Raw genomic sequence first — 19,494 nt, 5'->3', positions numbered from 1 at the left:
GAGAAACCACCGTGATCCGGCTGTCGTCAGGAAAGGCGACCTGGGGTAGCTGGTGCGGGAGCGGTCTGGAACCCCCAAGCACGCGCAGAGGCGGAGATGGCATTCCAGGCGGGAGACCGAGCAAAGGCAGGGAGGAGAATGGAACAGAGAGGCTCAATTTGACCAGGACGTAAGGGGAATATGTGCCGACACCACAGGAGGGAAGCCTGGGCCCAGTCTGTGAAGTGCCTTTATTTTGCAGACAGCAGGGAACTATTAAGAATTGTAAACAGGAGAATGGCAGTATCAGGTCTCTTAAGATGTTACTGGAGACTTAGTAGCGGCTGGGGAGAAACAGGGACTGGAGTGAGGAGGAGAGGGACCAGCGTTCGCAGAACATTACTGAGTGTTTCACATGTTATCTCATCGTCCTAACACTGTTTAGAAAGCATTTATTATGCACAAGGCTCCTCCTGGCAGTTGGGAAAACAGGACTGCTGCCTTCCTGGCAGGCTGGTGAGGCTGGCCTAGATCTAATGGCTAAGGCGGGGGCGGGGGGGGGGGGGGGTAGGTAACAGTAGGTTTCTGTGGATGGAGAGGAAGTCAAGGGCCTAACCTAGTGTTTCAGGAGGATTACCCCAAGAAGGTGGCCAGGGTAAGAACAGATGGAGTGGAAGCGCACAGGAGGACTCAGTGACAGTGAAAGTTAGCCAGTCTCAGACACATCCTCCTGCCGGGAGCTTCCTTGGGTTGCTGGGGTCACGGGCAGAGAGGATGATGGCTGCAGGAGTAGGACAAAAGGGGGCCCTGGCCTCCCCTGCCCATAACTGTTCTACCCTCTTCCTGATTAGCCACCAGCCCCCATCCTCAAGGCAGCCCATTCCAGCTACCCAGAAAACCATACCTTGTGATTCAGCGGCACTGGGACCTTCCTTCAGGGGTTCCTTCCTGGAGCCCTTCCTTCTTGGGGAGCAGCCCACCCCCAAGTTTTACTCTGGCCGACAGCATAGGACAGCTGCTCTGAAGTGGTGTATCTTGCTTGTCTTAGGGGATGCCAACCTGGACACCTATATATATATCACAGGAGCCCACGTAAGGGCGGGTGAGAGCACCAGAAAGGCCCAAGGCACATCCGAAGGGGCAATTCGCTGATGGATACCATGCAGGAATGAGGTCCCAGCCTAGCTGGATCTTTTAGGACAATCCGGCTTGTCTTAGGTTTTTTGTTTTAATGTGAAATCTTCCCAATTTTAAATTTGGTCACTAATTCAAATTAAAAGAGCCAAGCCCAATATGTCTAGGGGCCCCATCCAGCCCTCTCGCGGCAAACTTGGGTGCATCCTTCCTCCTCCTTGACCCAAAGCTGAACAAGATAAGAATCTGAAACCTGGGCTAGTGCCCAAGGGAATAAGTATCTGGGAGCTCTTTCATATTTTAAAGCTCCTAGCCATAAGAAAATGAATGCATCTTTCAGGTGACTTGGGACAGAAATTGCTGCTGCTTAAAATCCCTCTTCCTAAACTTGCTGTTGCAGTAATAAGAGCTGACCTTCCCTGAGCACTCACTGTGCACTTGGCACTGTTCTAAGTGTTTTACCTGTGTTCAATGAGAAAATGGAAGCAAAAAAAACCCCCAAAAAACCACGAAGTCACTAGCCTAAGGACTCCCAGCTAGAAATGGAAGAGTGGGAGCTCAAACCCAGACAGCCTTCCTGCTCCGGAGCCTGAAGTCTCTACCAGATGAGAACAAGATTCCCAGCACCCTGATGTGTGCACTTCCTTCAGACTGACCCCAGAGCTCCTTACATAGTGAAGGAAGGGGTGGCTGAGTCAAAATACAGTCATGGCCTCAGGTGTGGCCATGCCCCTGTGCTCCCTGCCCACACTTGGCCATGCCTACAGGTAGAACAGGAAGAACAGTACCTCTGACTGGAAGGTGTCCACGATCCACAGGGGAGGATGTGGAAAGCAGCAGAGGTGGAGATATTAAGTGACTCCGTTAAGTCTCCACAGCTGGTCACTGGCAGAAGTAGCAGGAACAAACAGGCAGCATTATCCATTCTCAGAGTCAACAAACAGCCTTTTGAGCCTAGCTATGCCTGGCACCGTCTCTGTAGTCAAGCCCAAGACTTACAATACAGGTTTTAAGTGTAACGGTAATTGGCCGGACTAAGTTTTAAACGCGTATGCTAGGAGGACAGGAGGGACCCTGCGGTCTTCTATATGCTCAGGTGCTCAGTGCTTCCACAGCAGGCAGAGAGCCGAAAGAACAAAAGACAGTGCTGGAAGAACATAATTTTTCTGGTTGCAAAAGATCACGAGGGGGATTTACTGAGGAACTCAAGACCATGAGGTAGCAACGTAAGCGCACGGTCTCTGCTAGACTTTTCCCATGGTCCGCGCAGAAGAAAGCATGTTCTTTGCTGTCGCTGTTGTTTATGTCTTGTAAAGCGGGATTTAAAAATGTGGATCAGCCCCTCCTTTCATCATACACAAATGTTAATTTAAAGTGGGTTAAAGTATAAACGTGAAAGGCATTACTGGAAATTTTCTAGAAGAAAATATTAGAATATTTTATTACCTCAGAGTATGGGTGAATTTTGTAAATAAGAAACAAAAACCACAGGACATAAAGGAAGATTGATAAATTTGGCCACATTGGAATTTAAAACTTTGATTTAACAAAAGATTTTTTTTAATTTAAAAAAACAAGTCATAGACTTGAAGAAGATACCTGCAATGTGAGATCCATAAAGGACTAGTTTCCAGAATACATAAGAACTTCTACAATCAGTGGGGAAAAAAAGACAACCCTGTAGAAAAAAGGACAAAAGATGGGAATAGGCAATGGACAGAAACTGGAAACCCAAATGGCCAACAAACACATCACTAGATGTGTACCCTCAGCAATAACCAGGGAAATGCAAGTGAAACCACAGTAGATACCATTCGCACCTGTCACACAGACCAAATGACGAAGTTTCACTATCCCAGTAGCAGGATCACCACCAGTGAGGGTATAAACTGGCTCCCCGACTTTGATTTTTGTTTTTCTTCTCTAGATGTTTTGAATTGAGGGATAACACGTATAGTATGGAATGCACAAATCTTAAGTGTACAGCTCATTAATCTTTTACCTACATATACACAGGTAACTATCACCCACATCAAGGCCTGGAATCTTTACAGAACCCTATACGCTTCCGTCATGCTCTTCCCACTTTATACCTCACTCCTCGGGGTAACTGTTATTCTTACTGACTTCCTGACATTCATCCTGCCTGTTGTAGAACTTCATATAAGATTTGGCCTCTTCCCCTCAACGTGGTATCTGTGCGATTCACCCATGTGGTCGCATGGGGCAATAGTTCAGCCCTCTGTATTGTTAAGTAGTATTCCTTGGTACGGCTATACTGCATTTGTTTCTCCATTCTCCTGTTGATTGGTATTTGAATTGTTTCTAGTTTGGGGACTCATGAACACAAGTGCTGTGACCATTCTTGATGTCAAGTATAGCTCCTCTGGTGATTTGTGAAGCTGCAGGTGTGTAAGCTCTATGACCCAGCGATTCTACTCCTAGGGAAACGTAGAGAAACGTTTGCATGTGTTAAAGGAGACAGGAGTAAAAATGCCAATAGCTGAATCATGTATAATTGCAAAAATAAAATAACCACCTTAAATGCCCACCAGCAGGAGAATGGAGCGGTAAGTTGTGGTATAGTCATACAATGGAATATCATCTATAAGGAAAAGTAAATGAAATAAAACCAGTTACAGAAACAGAAATGACTCAGAAATAATATTGAGTGAAAAAAGCAGGAGGAAGGATACATACATACTTTATGATGCCATTTATGTAAAAATTTAAGGGCGCCTGTGTGGCTCAGTTGATTAAGCATCCAACTCTTGATCTCGGCTCAGGTCATGATCTCATGGTTCGTGAGTTCAAGCCCCACACCAGGCTCTGTGCTGACGGTGCAGAACCTGCTTGGGATTCTGTCTCCTCCTCTCTGCCCCTCCCCTGCTTGTTCTCTCTCTCTCTCTCTCTTTCTCTCCCCCCCCACCTCAAAATAAATAAAAAAACATAAAAAATAAAACACGTAGTACACTGTTATCACAAAGTACCATATCACGTGTTGTTTAGGGACACATCCATATGTAGTAAAAGTACAAAACAAAAATGCATGGCATTGATAAATGGAAAATTCCAAATCGGTGAGGAGGGAAGAGTCTGTGAAATGAGTATGAGAAGTATTGCCTGGATTGATAAATGCTTCAGTCCTTAAGGCCAGGAATCAGTACACTAGTGGTTGTTATTTTAGTCTTTAAACAGCACAGTTTTGGGGGGGCGCCTGGGTGACTCAGTCAGCTGGGCATCTGACTTTGGCTCAGGTCACGAGCTCATGGTTCACAAGTCTGAGCCCCACATCGGGCTCTGTGCTGACAGCTCAGAGCCTGGAGCCTGCTTCAGAGTCTGTGTCTCTCTCTCTCTTTCTGCCCGTCCCTGTTCGTGCTCTTTCTCTCTCTGAAAAATAAACAAATAAATATCACACTTTTTCAAAGCAATGAGGGACAGAGATTATTAAAGGCAGAGATGTGCTGGCAGACGTCTGACAATTGGCTGTGGGGGGGGCCAGCGATCTGCAGTATTCACCTATTTCTGTGGCGTAAATACTCCCACCACAGCTGATTTCAAACTACCAGCGTGACACTACCCAGCTCACAGAATTCCTGGAGGCGTGACAGTCGGTGCTCTGAGCCAGCGCCAGCCTGCTCCAGCACAGCACTGACGCTGAATGTCAGAGCAAAGTGCTTGGAAGGCCAGAGACCGGAGCCCTGGCCGCCTCTAAGGACTTTTCCAACGTCCCAGGAGATGGGTCGGGGTTGGATTGTCTTCACGTGTGGCTGTAAAGTGAACCCCAAACAACAGCTTGAAACAAGAGTGTATGGCCTCGGACGATTTCTGCGGGTCAGGAACCCGAGGATGACTTAGCTGGGTGGTTCTGGCTCGGGATCCCCCCGCCCCAGGGATGCAGCTGGGCTGTCTGCCAGAGCCGCAGTCATCGGAAGCTGTGCCTGGAGCTGCAGGTCTGCCTCGTGGCTCGCTCCAGCGGCCCCTGGCAAAGCCTCAGTCCCTGGTCACGTGGATCTCTCCACAGGGCTGCTGGCTTTAGCTCAAGACATGGCTCCCGGCCCTCTCCAGAGCAAATGACCAGATGGAGAAAGGGAGAAAGAGAGAAAGATGCGGGGATGGAGGCGCGCCGACTTGTCTAACCTCATCTCAGACGTACCGTCACTGCGGCAGTGTCCCGGCGTGCACGCGCACAGAGCCTGATGGAAGGTAGGAGGCGATGGCCCGAGGGCGAGGATGCCAGGAAGCAGGGATCCCTGGGGGCCGTCCTGGAGGTCAGCGGCCACACTGATCACACTGAGGGCTGGTTGTCCTGAGCCGCTTGTAAATGGGTCAGAGATGCCCTGAGTCTCAGCACCAGGAGCACCGTGAGAACTCAAGAGGCCCTGGGCTTGGTTTCCAGCTAAGGAAACCAAGTTTAGGGGTTTATTTGCGAGAACGCAGCTGCTCTTGTCAGGATCCCGGGGCCTCAGTCTGGCCTTGTCCTGGGGAGAAGGACCACGCCTCACCCTCTCCCACCCTCCCCTCCTCCGTGCCTTCCCTCTGCAGGTGCAGGTGCTGGGGTTCTGGCACATAAAGGCCTAGATCAAGGTCACGTTGCCCAAGCCCTGACGAGTTCCTTCTTTCCCAGAGCTGCTCCCTCACATTCTCCCTCAGTTAAAGCAAGAAGACAATCCGGCTTATTTCCACATACACGGGGTGGTCGGTGCCTCTGCCACGGGGGGTGGTCGGTGCCCTCGTAGCCCCAGAGAGCAGCACAGGCCAGCACGTCGGCACTGCCCGACACAAGTCCACGCCGGCCTTCTGGGATCCCACTGACAACTGGAGTCTGGTGTCAGACCGTCTCGAAGCTCCGTGATCTCCGAGCAAAACAAAACACTGCCGCAAACTGGAAGGCAACCTGAGGTGGGTGTGCCGTCACACTCAGTCTCTTGTTTACACGGGTTGTTCATCAAACTGCACGCTTGTGATCTGTACAATTTTCTACATGAATATTATATTTACATTTACATTTCTTAAATAGTATTTTTTAAAACAGTCCCTTAAAAATACAGACAGGGACGTATGTGTCTTGCGTCTTCCCAGATCCCAGACAGAAGACAAGCATTCTTTCTTTCCAGGTACCAGGGAGAAGCTGGGAAGGTGTGTGGTCGCTAAAAGTTCCAGCATTTGGGATTCTCGCTCAGGGTTAGAGCTCCCCTTTCTCAGAGGCTGTGGAAGTCCGGGCTGTGAGCTCCTGGAGAGGGGCCGGGGGTACACTTCCGGCTCCTAACAGAGTCCATCTAGGACCTTTGTTGCAAAGCACAGAATTGTTGGTAATTCTCTGATGGTCCTGTTCAAATTCCCTGGGAAACTGCTCTCACCTTCTTATGCTGTGGGCAGTGCTGATTCAGTGACAGAAGTGAGAACAAGTCGACCGTTCGAGTGGCCCTTGACTGGCAGATCAGTCCCATCTCCAAACCTGCAGTGACAAAAAACAGTGATCCCAGGGAGACTGTGGGGCTCCAAGGCTCCTCACGAAGCAGTGGCTGCAGCTGCTCTCTGGTGCCACGGAGCCCGGCAAGTCCCCAGAGACAGAGGCGGGGGGGGGGGGGGGGGGGGGGAGGTGTCCCCTATGAGGGGATGGAACACCTGCCGCACCTGTCTTTACCCTGCAGAGACTCGCTCAGGGATGGGGTAACAGGGCTGTGAGAAGATACCGCCAAGGGACGAGTCTGAAGCACAGAGGATCAGAAGCTGAGGCATCACGTCTCAAACTATCATTGTGTTCCTTGTAACCCCGGCAGTCACAGTGTTCGGGGGGGGGGGGGGATTGGGGGGACAGTGTTCCAAAGTCAGAACTGATTTTGGGTAACACTTCCCTAGCCCCTTTGGGGATGGTTAGGTCACAGTGCAAATTGTCATGGTAAAGGCTCTGAGAAGGCCTGTGGGAAGTAACCTTGTTTCATTTAGACCCATTATTCTGAAACTTATTGATCACAGACTCTTGTTGTTGTTGGAATACATGCTACTGTGTTGTTTTTTACACCTTTTGGGACCCCTGCTCACTCAGCCTCTTTCCTCACCAGGAAAGGCATCAAGGAGGGCCATGACCCTGACGACCACCTCCAGAAGACTTGTCCCAGGGGCAGGGGATCCCTCCACATCTTCACCGCACACGTGTATCCACAGAGCGACGGCATCTGCCACCGGGACCCTGTTAGAAATGCAGAATCTGGGGGCACCTGGGTGGCTCTGTCGGTTAAGCTTCCAACTTCAGCTCAGGTCATGATCTCATGGTTTGTGAGTTCGAGCCCCCCATCCGGCTGTCGGCTGTCAGCGCAGAGCCTGCTTCAGATCCCGTCTCCCTCTCTCTCTCTCTGCACTCCCCCCACCCACGCGTGTGCACTCTCTCTATGCAGGCTCTCAGGCCCCACCACAGACACTGATCAGAATCTGCATGTTAACGAAATCTGCAAGTGATGTGATGCTGGGCTGTTTGAGAAGCACTTTCCATCTCTTTCCCGTTCTTCCCCTTCCGGGAGGGCTGGTCGGGTCATCTCCCCAGCAAGGTGGGGGCTCCCCAGTTGACATATTCTGAACCTCGCGCCTATGTTTGCGGAGTCCCCCACACTATGAGTCTCTCCCAAAGAGAGGCCCAGGAGGGAAGTCCAGGGGGACCAATAATCACCGGAAAGGCCTTGCTTTTGCAGGACCAAGGAGTTCTTCCGGCTTGGCCTTCCCATCCCTGCTTGGATGTCTCTTCCGCACACATGCCTGGGAACTAAGGGATCGTCACCTTGGGGTACAACCAGAGTCACCTATGAGTCAGTCACAGCCGTCCCTAGAAAGTCAGTAATGATCTTTCACAAGGGTCACATGGTCACACTTAGCAGCTGTCTCCCCTGGATCCCCTCAGAAGGAAGGAAAGCTGAGCCAGCACGTAGGGAGAAGACACTTTATTGGGATGTTGCTGCAGAAATAGCTACAGAAAGCCGGGAAGACTGGAGGGAGCGGCTCCCCCCACACAGGCCATTAGGGGACCCACAGGGCGGGGGAGGGGCTGCAGGGGAGCCTGGTAGTGACTAGAGGGCAAGAGTCCCCCCCCCCCCATCCGATGCTCTCTGGCATGAGGAAACTGCTATGAGAGAGAGAGAGAGAGAGGAAAGACAAGTGGGGCTAACAGCCCAGATGTCATGAGGGAGAGAGAAGCAGGGGTCAAAGAGGTCACAGCCCTCGGGAATCACTGGGTCAGAGCCTGCACCACGTCCTTCACCAGCATGGTGCCGATCACCATCTTCTCGCTGTTGACGGTCAGCTGGGCGGCTCCCGTGGGCCGGGCGTCCAGGGTCAGCAGGACCAGGCTCCCACTGGTCAGCGTCCTCCCCGCAAATCTGCGGTAACGGTAGAGGAAGGGTCTTGGCCTTTGGGCATGCGACCCTCCTGCAAAGCAGGCCTCCCTAAAGCCCGCCTCTCCCCTCTGCTGGGGGCTGAGTACCTGTACTCATCAGAGGCCCCACAAGGGACACGACCCAGGTTGGCAACGGCAGTCACTCTCTGCACCACGATGTGGTCATTCCGACAGGTGTCTGGCAGTGTGAGCTTCTCTGTGATCTCGCTCATGCCTGTCAGCTTTCCTGAGGACAGAGGTCACGATGAGGGCGGAGGCCACACGGTTCAGAGGCTGGCTCCTGGGTCTGACCACGGGGTATCCTCACCAAGTTCTCCTCAGGCTGGCAGGTCTCATGCTAAGAGCAGATGTGAACCTCTCTCTGTCTTGAGCAGGGGCTACTTTCCTCCTGGACCACACCCTCCTTTGGGAAGCCAGCCTCCCCACCCCACCCCACCCAGGGCTCTATCCGTGTTGTTGACCAAAGACTGACTTGGCATTTCCCCAGCATCAGACATCTGGGCGACCATCCCCTTGGGAGGGAGGCACCAGTGGACATGGTGGCCAGTCAGCTTGGAGAGGAGCTCAAGGAGGCAACGGCTCCATACCTGGCCGGGGCTCCCAAAGCCCCCAGGCATCCACAGCCTCTCCTCTACAGGGCTGACCTCTCCTCTCCACTCACACACTCTAGGCCAGCCATGCGACACCCTGTCTGCCCTCCTGCCACCTCCTCTTCAGCCCCTCTGTCCCCTCCCTGCTGCTTCCCCTCTCCTCCTTTTGAGAACGGACATCCCTCTCCTGCTGCCCCCGCCTCTCCTAATTCCAGACTAGTGACATTTCCTTGCCCCATCCCTTCACTCTCCCCATGTCCAAGTCTCCAAGTCCCTCAAAAGTCCCTTCTGGAAGCAAGACTCCCTCCTCATGCCACTGCCGTGCATCCCTCCCTTACGTGGCCAAAGTCCTCCCAAGAGGGCTCCATTTCCTCAAGCCCTGGTCTCCTCCAACCCGCTGCAGATGGCCTCTGTCCCCCTGGGCGATGGCCTGCTCTCTGATGTGGGCAGCCTCCTGTCTGCTGGAGCTGAAGGTCTTGGGTCATCCTGGCCTGTAGACCATCCCAGGGCACCCCTTCCACCTCTTACTCTGTTCCTTCTCTCATCCCTCCCCTCCTTCTTCTCCGGAAGCATGCAGGTTTTCCACAAGGAAGTTCCTTGGCCTTCTTATCTTCCCACCCATCTCTCTGCCAGGGGGATCTGACTCATACTCACAGCTTTGGCTGTCACCTCCATCACCTCTGTACTCATGACTCTGGCCTAGAGGTGTTTCTGGGGCACAGACCCGCATCTTCAGTGGCTTATTAAACACCTCCTCCTGAATTTCCCAAATGCACCTCACAGTCCTCTTATCTGAAACCAACCATGATCTTCCCTCCTCCCCTGCCTAACCCATTCCTCCTTCTTCCAGATCGGGGCTCGGCACATTACAGACCACAGGCCAGATCCAGCCTGCCAGCTGTACGGCCCACAGTGGTTTTTATATTTTTAAAACACGGGGGGGGGGGGGAATCAAAAGATTAATATTTTATGACATATGAAAATTATGTGAAATTCAAATTTAAGTGTCCATAAATAGAATTTTATTGGAACACAGCCACGCTCGTTCATTTACACGTTATCTGGGGCTGTTTTGCGTTAATGGCAGCAGAGCCAAGTAATTGTAGCAGAGACCACATGGCCCACAAAGCCTAAAACGTTTGCTTTCCGGCACATTATGGAAAAAAGTTTGCCGAGTCCTGGTCTAGGGGAAGGGCACCGAGTTCTCCCTGCCATCCCCACATACCTCCCTCTTCTCCTTCTCAGGGCAGCTGCCCACGGCTGCCCCCTTCCCCCTACCCACCCAGCCCTGCATTCCCTCTGCTGTGGCTCTCATCTGGTTCCCACCTTCTCTCACCAGATCTACTGCAATAGCCTTATAGTCACAGAATTTAGGCCAAGGTCACACACCAAGTGAGTGGCGGGGTCAGAATTTCAAGCCAGGACTCACAAAGCCCCATGTTTCTTCTGCTTAGGCTGTCCCGCCTCTGTTCCCTACTGCAGGCTCCCCCCAGTCCAGTCCTTGCTGTGGGTGCTGCCAGATCCCCCTTGCTGAGGCAGAGGCCTGAAGCTGGCCCCTTCCTCAGACACCTTTGGCGACCTCTGCACTGTTAGGAAAATGAAGTCTAATGAAGTCCTAATCTCTCTCACAGCAGAGGTGGACCTGATAACTTTGGTGACCCCTTCCAGCTCTGAAATTCTGGGATTGAAATGCTTTAGCACAGCATTCAAGACTTCCAGATGCTGGACCAAACATCTCATTTTCAGCTTTGTTCTCATTATCTCTGTGTACCAAACCAAATTGTCTTTCTCCTCAGTTCCTGCAAACTTTCACCAACACGTACTCATGATATTTTCCCAAGCTGGAATGCAGGCCTAGAATTTTCTGCCTGGCTGAGTCCTGCTCTCTCCAAAGCTTCACTGAAGTGTCCCACCCTCTGTGAAGCCTTTGCCAGAGGCCCACGCTCTGACGATGCCGAGGCCCTTCCAGCAGGACTGCACCATGAGCTTCCAGGGCCCCAGTGGGTGGTGCCGAGCCCCTCCCTGTCCACCCTGGGGAGCACTCACCCTGTTCCTTCTTGAACTCATTCTCGCTCATGAACACGGGAGCCATTAGCTCCCCAACGGGTGGCTGAATGGAGACGTAGAACTGCCGGGTTTGGGTACTAGGAAGGGTGGGGAGGAAATGGAGGGAGAAGAAATGAAGTGAGGCACCTTTTCCCCTCACCTCCCACTTTGGAGGCAACAAAGAGTGAGAGAAGATCTGAGAGCTTGGGATGACTTCTGAACCCAGCAGGTCACGATGTATCCCTGACATTCTGCCCCCTCCCCTCTCCAGCCCACCCTCCCACCCCACCCTGAGTTGGATACACACCACAGCTGGAAGTTGGCTGCCTGGGTTGAGTCACAGAAATTAATGCCCATTACAGCAGTGACAGATTCTCCAGGTGCCAGTGACTCTGCAGTGGTATGAGGCAGGGAAAGGGGGACAGGGAAAGATACTGTCACCTGATAGGTCTGGAACCCAGACCCATTCTCTCCTCCACTGCCAGAGCTGACCACCCCTCTATGCACTCCTGGCTTTCTAGGTCCCTGGAGGTATTTCCTGGTTTTCTTCTGAATTCTAAACACCCTTTTCCTACCCACCCTTACCCCATGTAAGTCAGTCCTGAAACAACCAAGGCCCATACTGCCTGCCTCAAGCACCTTCTGCCCTGATACAAACGTGCTTGTTTCCTAGTCTGTACTATCCACAAGGGCACGATCATGTTAGATGCCCTCTCTGTGCCCTCATGGCCTGGCCTGGCACAGAGCGGGCATCAGCAGCCATAGAAGGACTGACACTGCCCAGGAGCCCCCTCCTCCAACATGTCCAAGGCCCTCCGTACCGATTTCAGGGAACTCCTGGATGCTGATGCCGGCGGGCAGTTTGGGGGTGCCCACGTGCAGGCCCTTGATGGGGGTATCAGAGCTGTTGGAGAAGTGGATGTGCAGAGATACCATGTGGGGGTCCCCAGAGAAAGGCTGGCGACTGAAGGTGTAGTCCACGGCCAGCCCCTCACCGGCTACACGGTGCAGCAGCTCCTGCCTCCCAACACCTACCACTGGACTCAGCAGCTGGAGGGGTGGAGGAGGGCCAGTATGGAAATGAACAAGGAGAGAGCCTGTCCCTGCCTTGTCCTCACCTGGGGTCACCCAGCAATGGGGACTCAAAGCTATCCCCTACATCACACCCCTCCTCCACACACACAAATCCACACTGTAAGATGCATCCCAGACATGTGTCCCTCCCCCATCCCACTCACTGAGGGCACCAGCGGGGAGTCTGTGAGCGTCAGGCCCTCCAGGTCAGTAGCCAGACTGGTGGACACGATCGTGGGGGGAGACACAGGCTGGACACTGGGAGGGGTGACTGTGGGAGCAGATGAGGAAGGCTACGATGAGGGAGGCAACATGGAATCGGCTTGGATTGAGCAGGGAACCCAAAGCTCAGCGAAGGAGACGGTTCAGCACCATGGACAGCGAAGCACATGGCATCCTGGGGGCTCTTACGGGAACACCAGGTCCTGTATCCCAACCCCACACCTGGGGAGGCTGTCCCTCTGCCCTCTTGGCCCCAAAAGTGTGTTCCGTCTGCTCCCCTTACCCCGGAGCCCTGGGGAACCTAATCCAGAGCTCCTAGGGACCTTCCTAAGCCACCCTCCCAAGGTCTTCCCACGGTGACTTCTACCCAAACTCACAATCCTCTAGGTCAAGCAGGGAGATCTCCTTGGCTACCGGGGCGCTTTTGCCACTGGGAGGCTGAAAGACAAAAATGGGATACAGGTGCAGGAGGAGAGCACCTGGCCTGTTCTGGGTTGGGTAGATGATGCCATGGTCTATTCTAGATGGTGGGGAGGTGACTGGCCTGCCTCAGGATGTGGGAAAGCCCCTGGCCCATGAGCCCACCCCCCTCTCTGCCCCAAGGCTCTCACTGTTTTTTTCCTCCAAGAGGCAGGTTCCACCTGCTCCTCCTCCGTCTCTGATGTTCTCTCAGATTCTGATGAGCCACTGCTGGAATCGCTGTCCTCCTCTGAGGATGAACCTTCTCCCTGTACCTCGGGCACCTTCTTCCTTTTCTTCATCTTCCTCTTCTCACCTTCCTCCTCACTCTGTTCACTGGAGGAGAGGGGATGAATGGGGCTCAGGCCCAGCCCGGACACACCTGCCCTTGCCTCACAGAAGAGCAGGAAAAGACCAGGAAAGTGGGGGGAGGGGAGGGAGCCTGAGCCAGTAGAGCCCAGCTGGGCTCCTATGTCTGGGCTCCAGTGAGAACTCTAAACAGGCCTGGGTCCCTGGTCCCCCAATGCTTCTCCCTGCTGTTCCCATGAGGGGGCAGGCTCAGCACAGAGACCCCCTGTAGCCAGCCACAGCAGCCATCATGGGAGTGCACCGGGGGTCTGAAGGCCCCACCAGATCAGGGGCTCTTAGAGTGGCTAAGGCTGAGCATTCCCCCTCCTTTTCCAGAGGAGACCCCTGAACCCCACCAGCCACCTGGCTGGCTCCCCTCTTACCTCTCACTGCTCCTCCCCTTCTCTTCCTCCTGGTCTTCACTATCAGACTCACTGCTGGACTCCCCAGAGCCGCTCTCACTGCTGCTCTTACTGTCCGAGGCACTCTCGGACTCGGGGTCTGTGGAGGAACTGTCTCAGACCCCCTCCCTGGGTGCAGACCTCCTTGGGTCCAGAGCAGATGCCCTGGGGTCCCAGCTTGACTCAGCACTGAAGCTGCAACCCCCTGAGCTGCCCCTGGCCCCAGATGCCAACCGGACCAACCAGGACACAGGTGGATGTGTATGGCACATGCAATCCCTCAGGACCACCGACTCACACACAGATGCACACAAACTGGTGCATGCCCCCATGGGTATGAGGCCATGTGAAGCACACAGAGTCCCCAGCTCTGCTCTCTCCTCACCGCTGTCTGCAGACTCTGTGGGGCCTGACTCCCCCTCTGAGTCAGAATAGAAGGGTTTCTCCTTCTCCTTCCTCTTCTCTCGATTGGAGCACTTGGTCCATTCTGGTACCTGGAAGTGGGGGTGGGGTGAGAGGAGCATTGAATCATGGCTGGGGAGGAGGAAGGAAAGCACAGGGCCTCTTTGCCTCTCACCCTGCCTCTTCTTGGGCCCTGCTTGGCCCTGTCTCCAAGAGGGAATGATGAGGTGGAGGGGAGGGGCAGCACAGGGTACGAGAGAGAGCACCGCACACAGAGCAGAGGGCACACGGCACACGGGCAGGGGGACCTCCGTGTATTCGCCCAACAGGCCCACGTGGGTCTCGATAAGGGACAGATCTTCTTCCTGCATGGGGGGAGGGTGTCAGGAGGGCTGGGCCAGCACGGCCAGGGCTCTCTGCTATCTGTGCCCCGCCCCCCCCCCCCCCACACACACAAAATTGAACCCTTCACCCCGCTGACCTCCACGTTCCGCACAGATGGGTCTGGAGCCTCCTCTGGCCAGTCTGGGAGCTCCTGGTAGCCTGTGGCCTTGGCATTGAGCAGGTGGGACAGTGAGCCCAGCTGGAAGTGGTCCCGGTCTGGGGGTAGGGTTAGAGGTCAGGCCAGGAGTAGGTGTCAGGAAATGTCCTGGGAGTCGTCTCCCAGGTGGGGTGGTGATTCTGGCTGGGATCCCTTATGGAGGTAGACAAAAGGGGTGGGTGTGTCCTGTACGGGTTCCTCCACCTTCAGGAAGACAGGCCAGAGGATCAGGTTGTCTGGCCCGGCTCAAGCAGGAGCTGAGGTATGGGGCAGGTGGGACTGCGAGACAGGGTAGGGGGATGGTGTGGGGAGAGGCTGCAGGCCCATCTGTTTGGTTCTGCCTAACGGGGAGGCAGACATGTGAGTGAGGCTTCTCTTCCAAGGCAGCGGGGGCTGTGTGCCTCAGCACGGCCAGGCTTGGGAAGGAGGCCTAGATGGTATGAGGATAGCAACTGTGAAGAAGAGGCTGGCCAGGCTGGGGCGAGGAGGGGAAGGCAGCCTGGTCAGGCCCCGTGGGGAGAGGTGAGCAGTCTGAACGGGAATGAGAGGAAGTCAAGGCCAGAGGTCCAGCCTGTGTATTGGAGACTTGTGAGCGGGGACGGGTTGGGAAGGAGAAAGGGACTTCCTCCTTCTTGGCAGACGTTCAAATCCGCCCCATCCCTCAGAATTTCCCTGTTCCTGAGGTCCAGGGAAGAGAAAAAAAATGAACAAAAAGACACCCAGGAGAACCGAGCTTTGTAAGGGAGCCAGGTCCCCTTCAGGATTCCGAGGTCCAGGGAGCCAGCTGGCGGACTGTCCCCTCCCAGCCTCTCTCAGGGCCCCTATCACAGGACACGAGCCCAAGGACAGAGGCAAGGCTGAAGGCCCAGACTTTGGGCAGAGCTCCAGTGGCAGCCCAGAGCACCAGCAACTTTCTCAGGACTCTTAACAAATCTGTACCTCTCCTCTGAATGCTGTTTGACTTCCCACCTTCCGGGATCCTTGGTATTTAAATCTGGATACACAGTGCTGGCTCAGGGAGGGAGGTGGACGGGGGCGCCAGACAAGAGAGGAGCAGGAGCCATGCTGGCTGGGAGGGCAGGGACTCAGGTGAGATGATGCTGGTGGTGGTTGTGGGTGGGAGCGGGGGTGGGGTGAGGGGCAGAGAGACTGGCATTTCTCCCGAAGTCCTGGTGTCTGGCTAAGACTGGGACCTCAGGGGGAAGATCTGGGTATGGGGTCCTGGCCAGTTCCCCTCCTTCCCACCCCGCCTCCCCCACCCCCCACCCCTGGAGGTTACCCTTGACTTCAGCTCCCACCTTTGAAGGATGACTCCAACACTGGGGCTGGTTTGGGTGCCAGGAAGAGCTTCTTGGCATGGCGGCTGAGGGCCCCACCCTGCTCCGAGGGGACGATCAGCTGCCGGGTGAAGCGCGCTCGGTCACGAATGTCATAGTTTTGGTCGTACTTGGCCAGACTCAGCACATACTGGGTCAGCAGCTTGGTCTGGGGGACGAGAGGTGGGTCAGCAGCAGTCAGAGACAGCGGGGACACAGGGGGCCCTGCAGCAGATTCTGTAAGCCCCCACCTCACGCAGTGTCTCTCTCCCAGCTGACGGGCGGCTGCCTCCACCCTCTTCCTCTCCCACCTGCCCTCCCTTCACCCTGCCTTTCCTCTCCCCTCCCTGGCCCTGACTCCCAACCCCAGCTTTGACAGCTGCCGGGGGCCTGGTGAGAGAGGTCACCCCTTTGCAATCTCCTCCCTCTTGGCCGTGAGCTCCATTCTTCCTGAGTCAGTGGTCCCCACTGTCCCAGGCCCAGCTCCTACCCCCATTCCAGGGAGGGCCAGCCTCTTTACTTTAGGATGCTAGTGTGAAAGGAGGTCTAGAACATTCTGCCAGAAATCTCACAGTTCTCAGCCTCCACCACACAGAGGAAAACTAGGCAACAGAAGGAGTTGGCAGGGGGCACATGGGGATCCCATTGGTAGGGGCTGTCCTCATGCCCATTGATCCACATGGTACATTCTGAGCAGCCCAGAGTCTCAGAGGCCATGACCTCCCCTGAAAGGTTCTAGAGAGCAAACTGCCTATGGGTCCACTGTCTGCAATCAAGGCAGCCACATCCTAGGACCCCAAATCTTGATTTCTGCCTTGATCCTGGCCTGCTCTAACCTGCCTTTATGACATGACAGGTAGCAGCTGTCATTCTAGCTCTATGTGCTATGTAAGGAGCTTCACACGATCCCGTGTAATGTCCACAACTCTTCCGAGAGGTATGTGCAATTGCTCCCACTTACAGAGAAGCAGAGTCAGAAGTGACTTCTCTCAGATTAAGGAGCCAGTCAGCGCTGCTTCTAGACCTGGGCCCGCCTGAGCCGGCAATCCACCTGCTTCCCGACACTGCCTACCTGCTGACATAGGGGGCTGCCCCATCCGGGTCTCCACCGAGCACGTGCATCTCATGTCCGCACAGCCAGGGTGCCTGGGGTAGCAGGACCCAAAGGAGGAGTCTGGAACCAACCTTGGTCTTCCTGAGGTTTATGGACATCCAGCCATGGACATGGCTGATTCAGGTAACTCAGGGGGAGCGTCAGAAAGACGTCCAGGAGGGGTTCAGCCCCCAGATGCTGACCCAGAATCAGAGCTGCTGCTGTGGCAAAACTAGAGAGCCACTGCGACTCTCAGGTACCTACAACATGGCCCGCAGGGATCTCAGTGGCCTCGCCTTCAGCTCAGTCCCGTCCAACAACAGGAGCACCTGCAACACTGTTCCCATCACAGGAAAGTACTGTCAACTCCATAGTCTCCCACGTAGGACACCTCGCAATGGACTTCATCACAGACCTTCCCCTCCCTGGGCCAGACATCGTTTGACTAGTCATGGTGGGCAGATGTCCTTATCAACATGGTCTGATATCAAGATGCTGCCGATTCCCCTCTACAGACTTCCCAGCCGGCTGATCAGACATTCTCCCTCCCCCAAGTCCTTGGCTAGTTCTGGAAAGAAGTGTTAAAGATCTGCCTCCATCTGTGCACAGACTTAAATGCATATCAGCAGTCAACACAGGAAGGGGCTGGTTCACCCACAACACTGCAGCATTTGCTTCTAACAGTTCATTACGCTTCTCCATCCCAAGAACCCATTCACCAGAAATGCTGGCATCCAGTCTGCACCACCCAGACCCTCACCTCGTTCAGCCAGGATGTGCAGGATTTATGGGTGGCTCAAGAGGGCCTGTGAGACACGCTTCAGTGCACCAAGAACAGAACAAGTTTCCTACGACTGGTGGGAATTCTTCCAGGGGAGAATTTTAAGTGAGGAACATGGACTCCTTTTTTTTTTCTTTCTTTCTTTTTTGATATTTATTTATTTTTGGGGAGAGTACAAGTGGGGAAGGGGCAGACAGAGGGGGAGAGAGGATCTAAAGCGGGCTCCGCGCTGACAGGCTGACAGCAGCGAGCCTGATGTGGGGCTCGAACTGACAAACCGTGAGATCATGACCTGAGCCGAAGTTGGCCCCTCAACCGGCCTGAGCTACCCAGGTGCCCCGCATGGGCTCCTTTTCAAGAACTGATGCCAACATACCTGCTGCCTTGTAACCACCTGTTAAATCATACTGGGACAGTGGCTCTTCAAAAACGTGAACCGAAATACATCCTGACCTCACATATAAAAACAAGCTCTAGGGGCGCCTGGGTGGCTCAGTTGGTTGAGTGACCGACTCAGTCCTACCACCCAAAGGAACCGCATCCAGCCACCAACCAGCTCGGAAGCGAACCGTTCCCTGCAGAGCCCCCAGTGAGAGTCCAGCCTCTACCAACAGGTCAGCCACAGCCTTCAGAGGACCTAGTGAAGACAGGCCTAGACTCTCGGCCCACAGAAGTCACGAGAAAATAAGCATGTCGTTCTAAGCCACTGAGTTTATGCTAACTTACTACACAGCAAGAGAAAACTATGATGGATTAAAAAAACACAAAAATAGAAAATAAATCTAGAGGAAATTAGATGGGAAGTATTTAATTGACACATGAATGGGGAAACAGCTTTGTAAATACGAAGCCATCGGAAACAGAAATGAAAAAATTAACACATTAAAGGAGACACAGATGTGCAACTTCTGGATGACTATATACAGGGACCAGAAATGTTTCCTAAGGCTAAGGAAATAGATTATAAGATTGATGGTGGTCTTTTCTAAGTGGTAGACCTATGGCTAATTTAAACTTTTAATTATTATTTTCCTGGGTTTTCCAAACGTGTTATGATGACCATGCATTACGCTTATGATATTTTTTTAAAAAGTTAACCTTTTTTTTTTAATTCTGCAGAACTTTATCAAAACATTCCATCCACTACAGAGGCCAGATTTGAGCCCCCACCAGGCCCCCACCAGGCCTCCTCCCACACATCTCACCTGACATACAAAAAGCAAACTCACGCCCAAAAGAACTCCAGGCAGTTGCCCCCAGGTGCCACACCCCCAGGTGCTATAATGACCACCTTCACATCAAGCCTTCTGTCAGTCCATCTGTTATCAGAGCTTTTGTGACCTCTGGCCTGGAACCGGATTATCCGCTGAATCAGAGCGGGGCAGAACTTTATCTTGGCCACCGCCCAGGCCTCAGCCTGGGCTGGGATCTGGTATGCCCTGGGGGTCAGTAGGCTGGGAATGACTGGGATTGCTGTGGCCCGTATCAGGCCCGGAATGTCACCCATAATACTGGCAGGGGGAAGCATCACCACTGTTTTGCAAGAACATCCTCCCAGAATGCCAAGGATTCCCTTTTCTCCACCACGCTGAGAACAGGCTGGGAAGCAAAAACGGAAAAAGGGAGGGTGGGAGAGAGGAGAAAACTCTCTTTATTGAATCCAAGAACCACTCTAAAGGGCCTGTGCCTGGGAGGACCCACCTTCAGATAAAGGGTGCCTG

The 19,494-nt window shown here is 53.8% G+C and overlaps 1 protein-coding gene across 4 annotated transcripts in view; it reads right to left on the bottom strand.

Moving 5' to 3' along the window:
- Nucleotides 1-8,033: 8,033 nt before the first annotated feature.
- AP3B2 (adaptor related protein complex 3 subunit beta 2) overlaps nucleotides 8,034-19,494 on the bottom strand; it is a 34,329-nt gene continuing 22,868 nt past the window's right edge. For all 4 annotated transcript variants that reach the window (XM_019460380.2, XM_019460379.2, XM_019460378.2 and 1 more), the window contains 12 exons: nucleotides 15,882-16,068; nucleotides 14,524-14,642; nucleotides 14,026-14,134; nucleotides 13,623-13,740; nucleotides 13,044-13,227; nucleotides 12,810-12,870; nucleotides 12,375-12,481; nucleotides 11,958-12,186; nucleotides 11,444-11,528; nucleotides 11,137-11,234; nucleotides 8,588-8,726; nucleotides 8,034-8,483 (listed from right to left, as the gene is read on the bottom strand). In XM_019460380.2, the coding sequence (XP_019315925.1) occupies nucleotides 8,333-8,483; nucleotides 8,588-8,726; nucleotides 11,137-11,234; nucleotides 11,444-11,528; nucleotides 11,958-12,186; nucleotides 12,375-12,481; nucleotides 12,810-12,870; nucleotides 13,044-13,227; nucleotides 13,623-13,740; nucleotides 14,026-14,134; nucleotides 14,524-14,642; nucleotides 15,882-16,068 (1,587 nt within the window). In that variant the 3' untranslated portion in view covers nucleotides 8,034-8,332. The remainder of the gene's footprint in view (nucleotides 8,484-8,587; nucleotides 8,727-11,136; nucleotides 11,235-11,443; nucleotides 11,529-11,957; nucleotides 12,187-12,374; nucleotides 12,482-12,809; nucleotides 12,871-13,043; nucleotides 13,228-13,622; nucleotides 13,741-14,025; nucleotides 14,135-14,523; nucleotides 14,643-15,881; nucleotides 16,069-19,494) is intronic.

The sequence above is a fragment of the Panthera pardus genome, unplaced genomic scaffold (assembly GCF_024362965.1).
Source record: "Panthera pardus isolate Hobbes unplaced genomic scaffold, ASM2436296v1 HiC_scaffold_23, whole genome shotgun sequence".
NCBI lineage: Eukaryota > Metazoa > Chordata > Mammalia > Carnivora > Felidae > Panthera > Panthera pardus.
The sequence above is the reverse complement of the archived record's forward strand: the minus strand, read 5'-3'. Positions and strand labels throughout refer to the sequence as shown.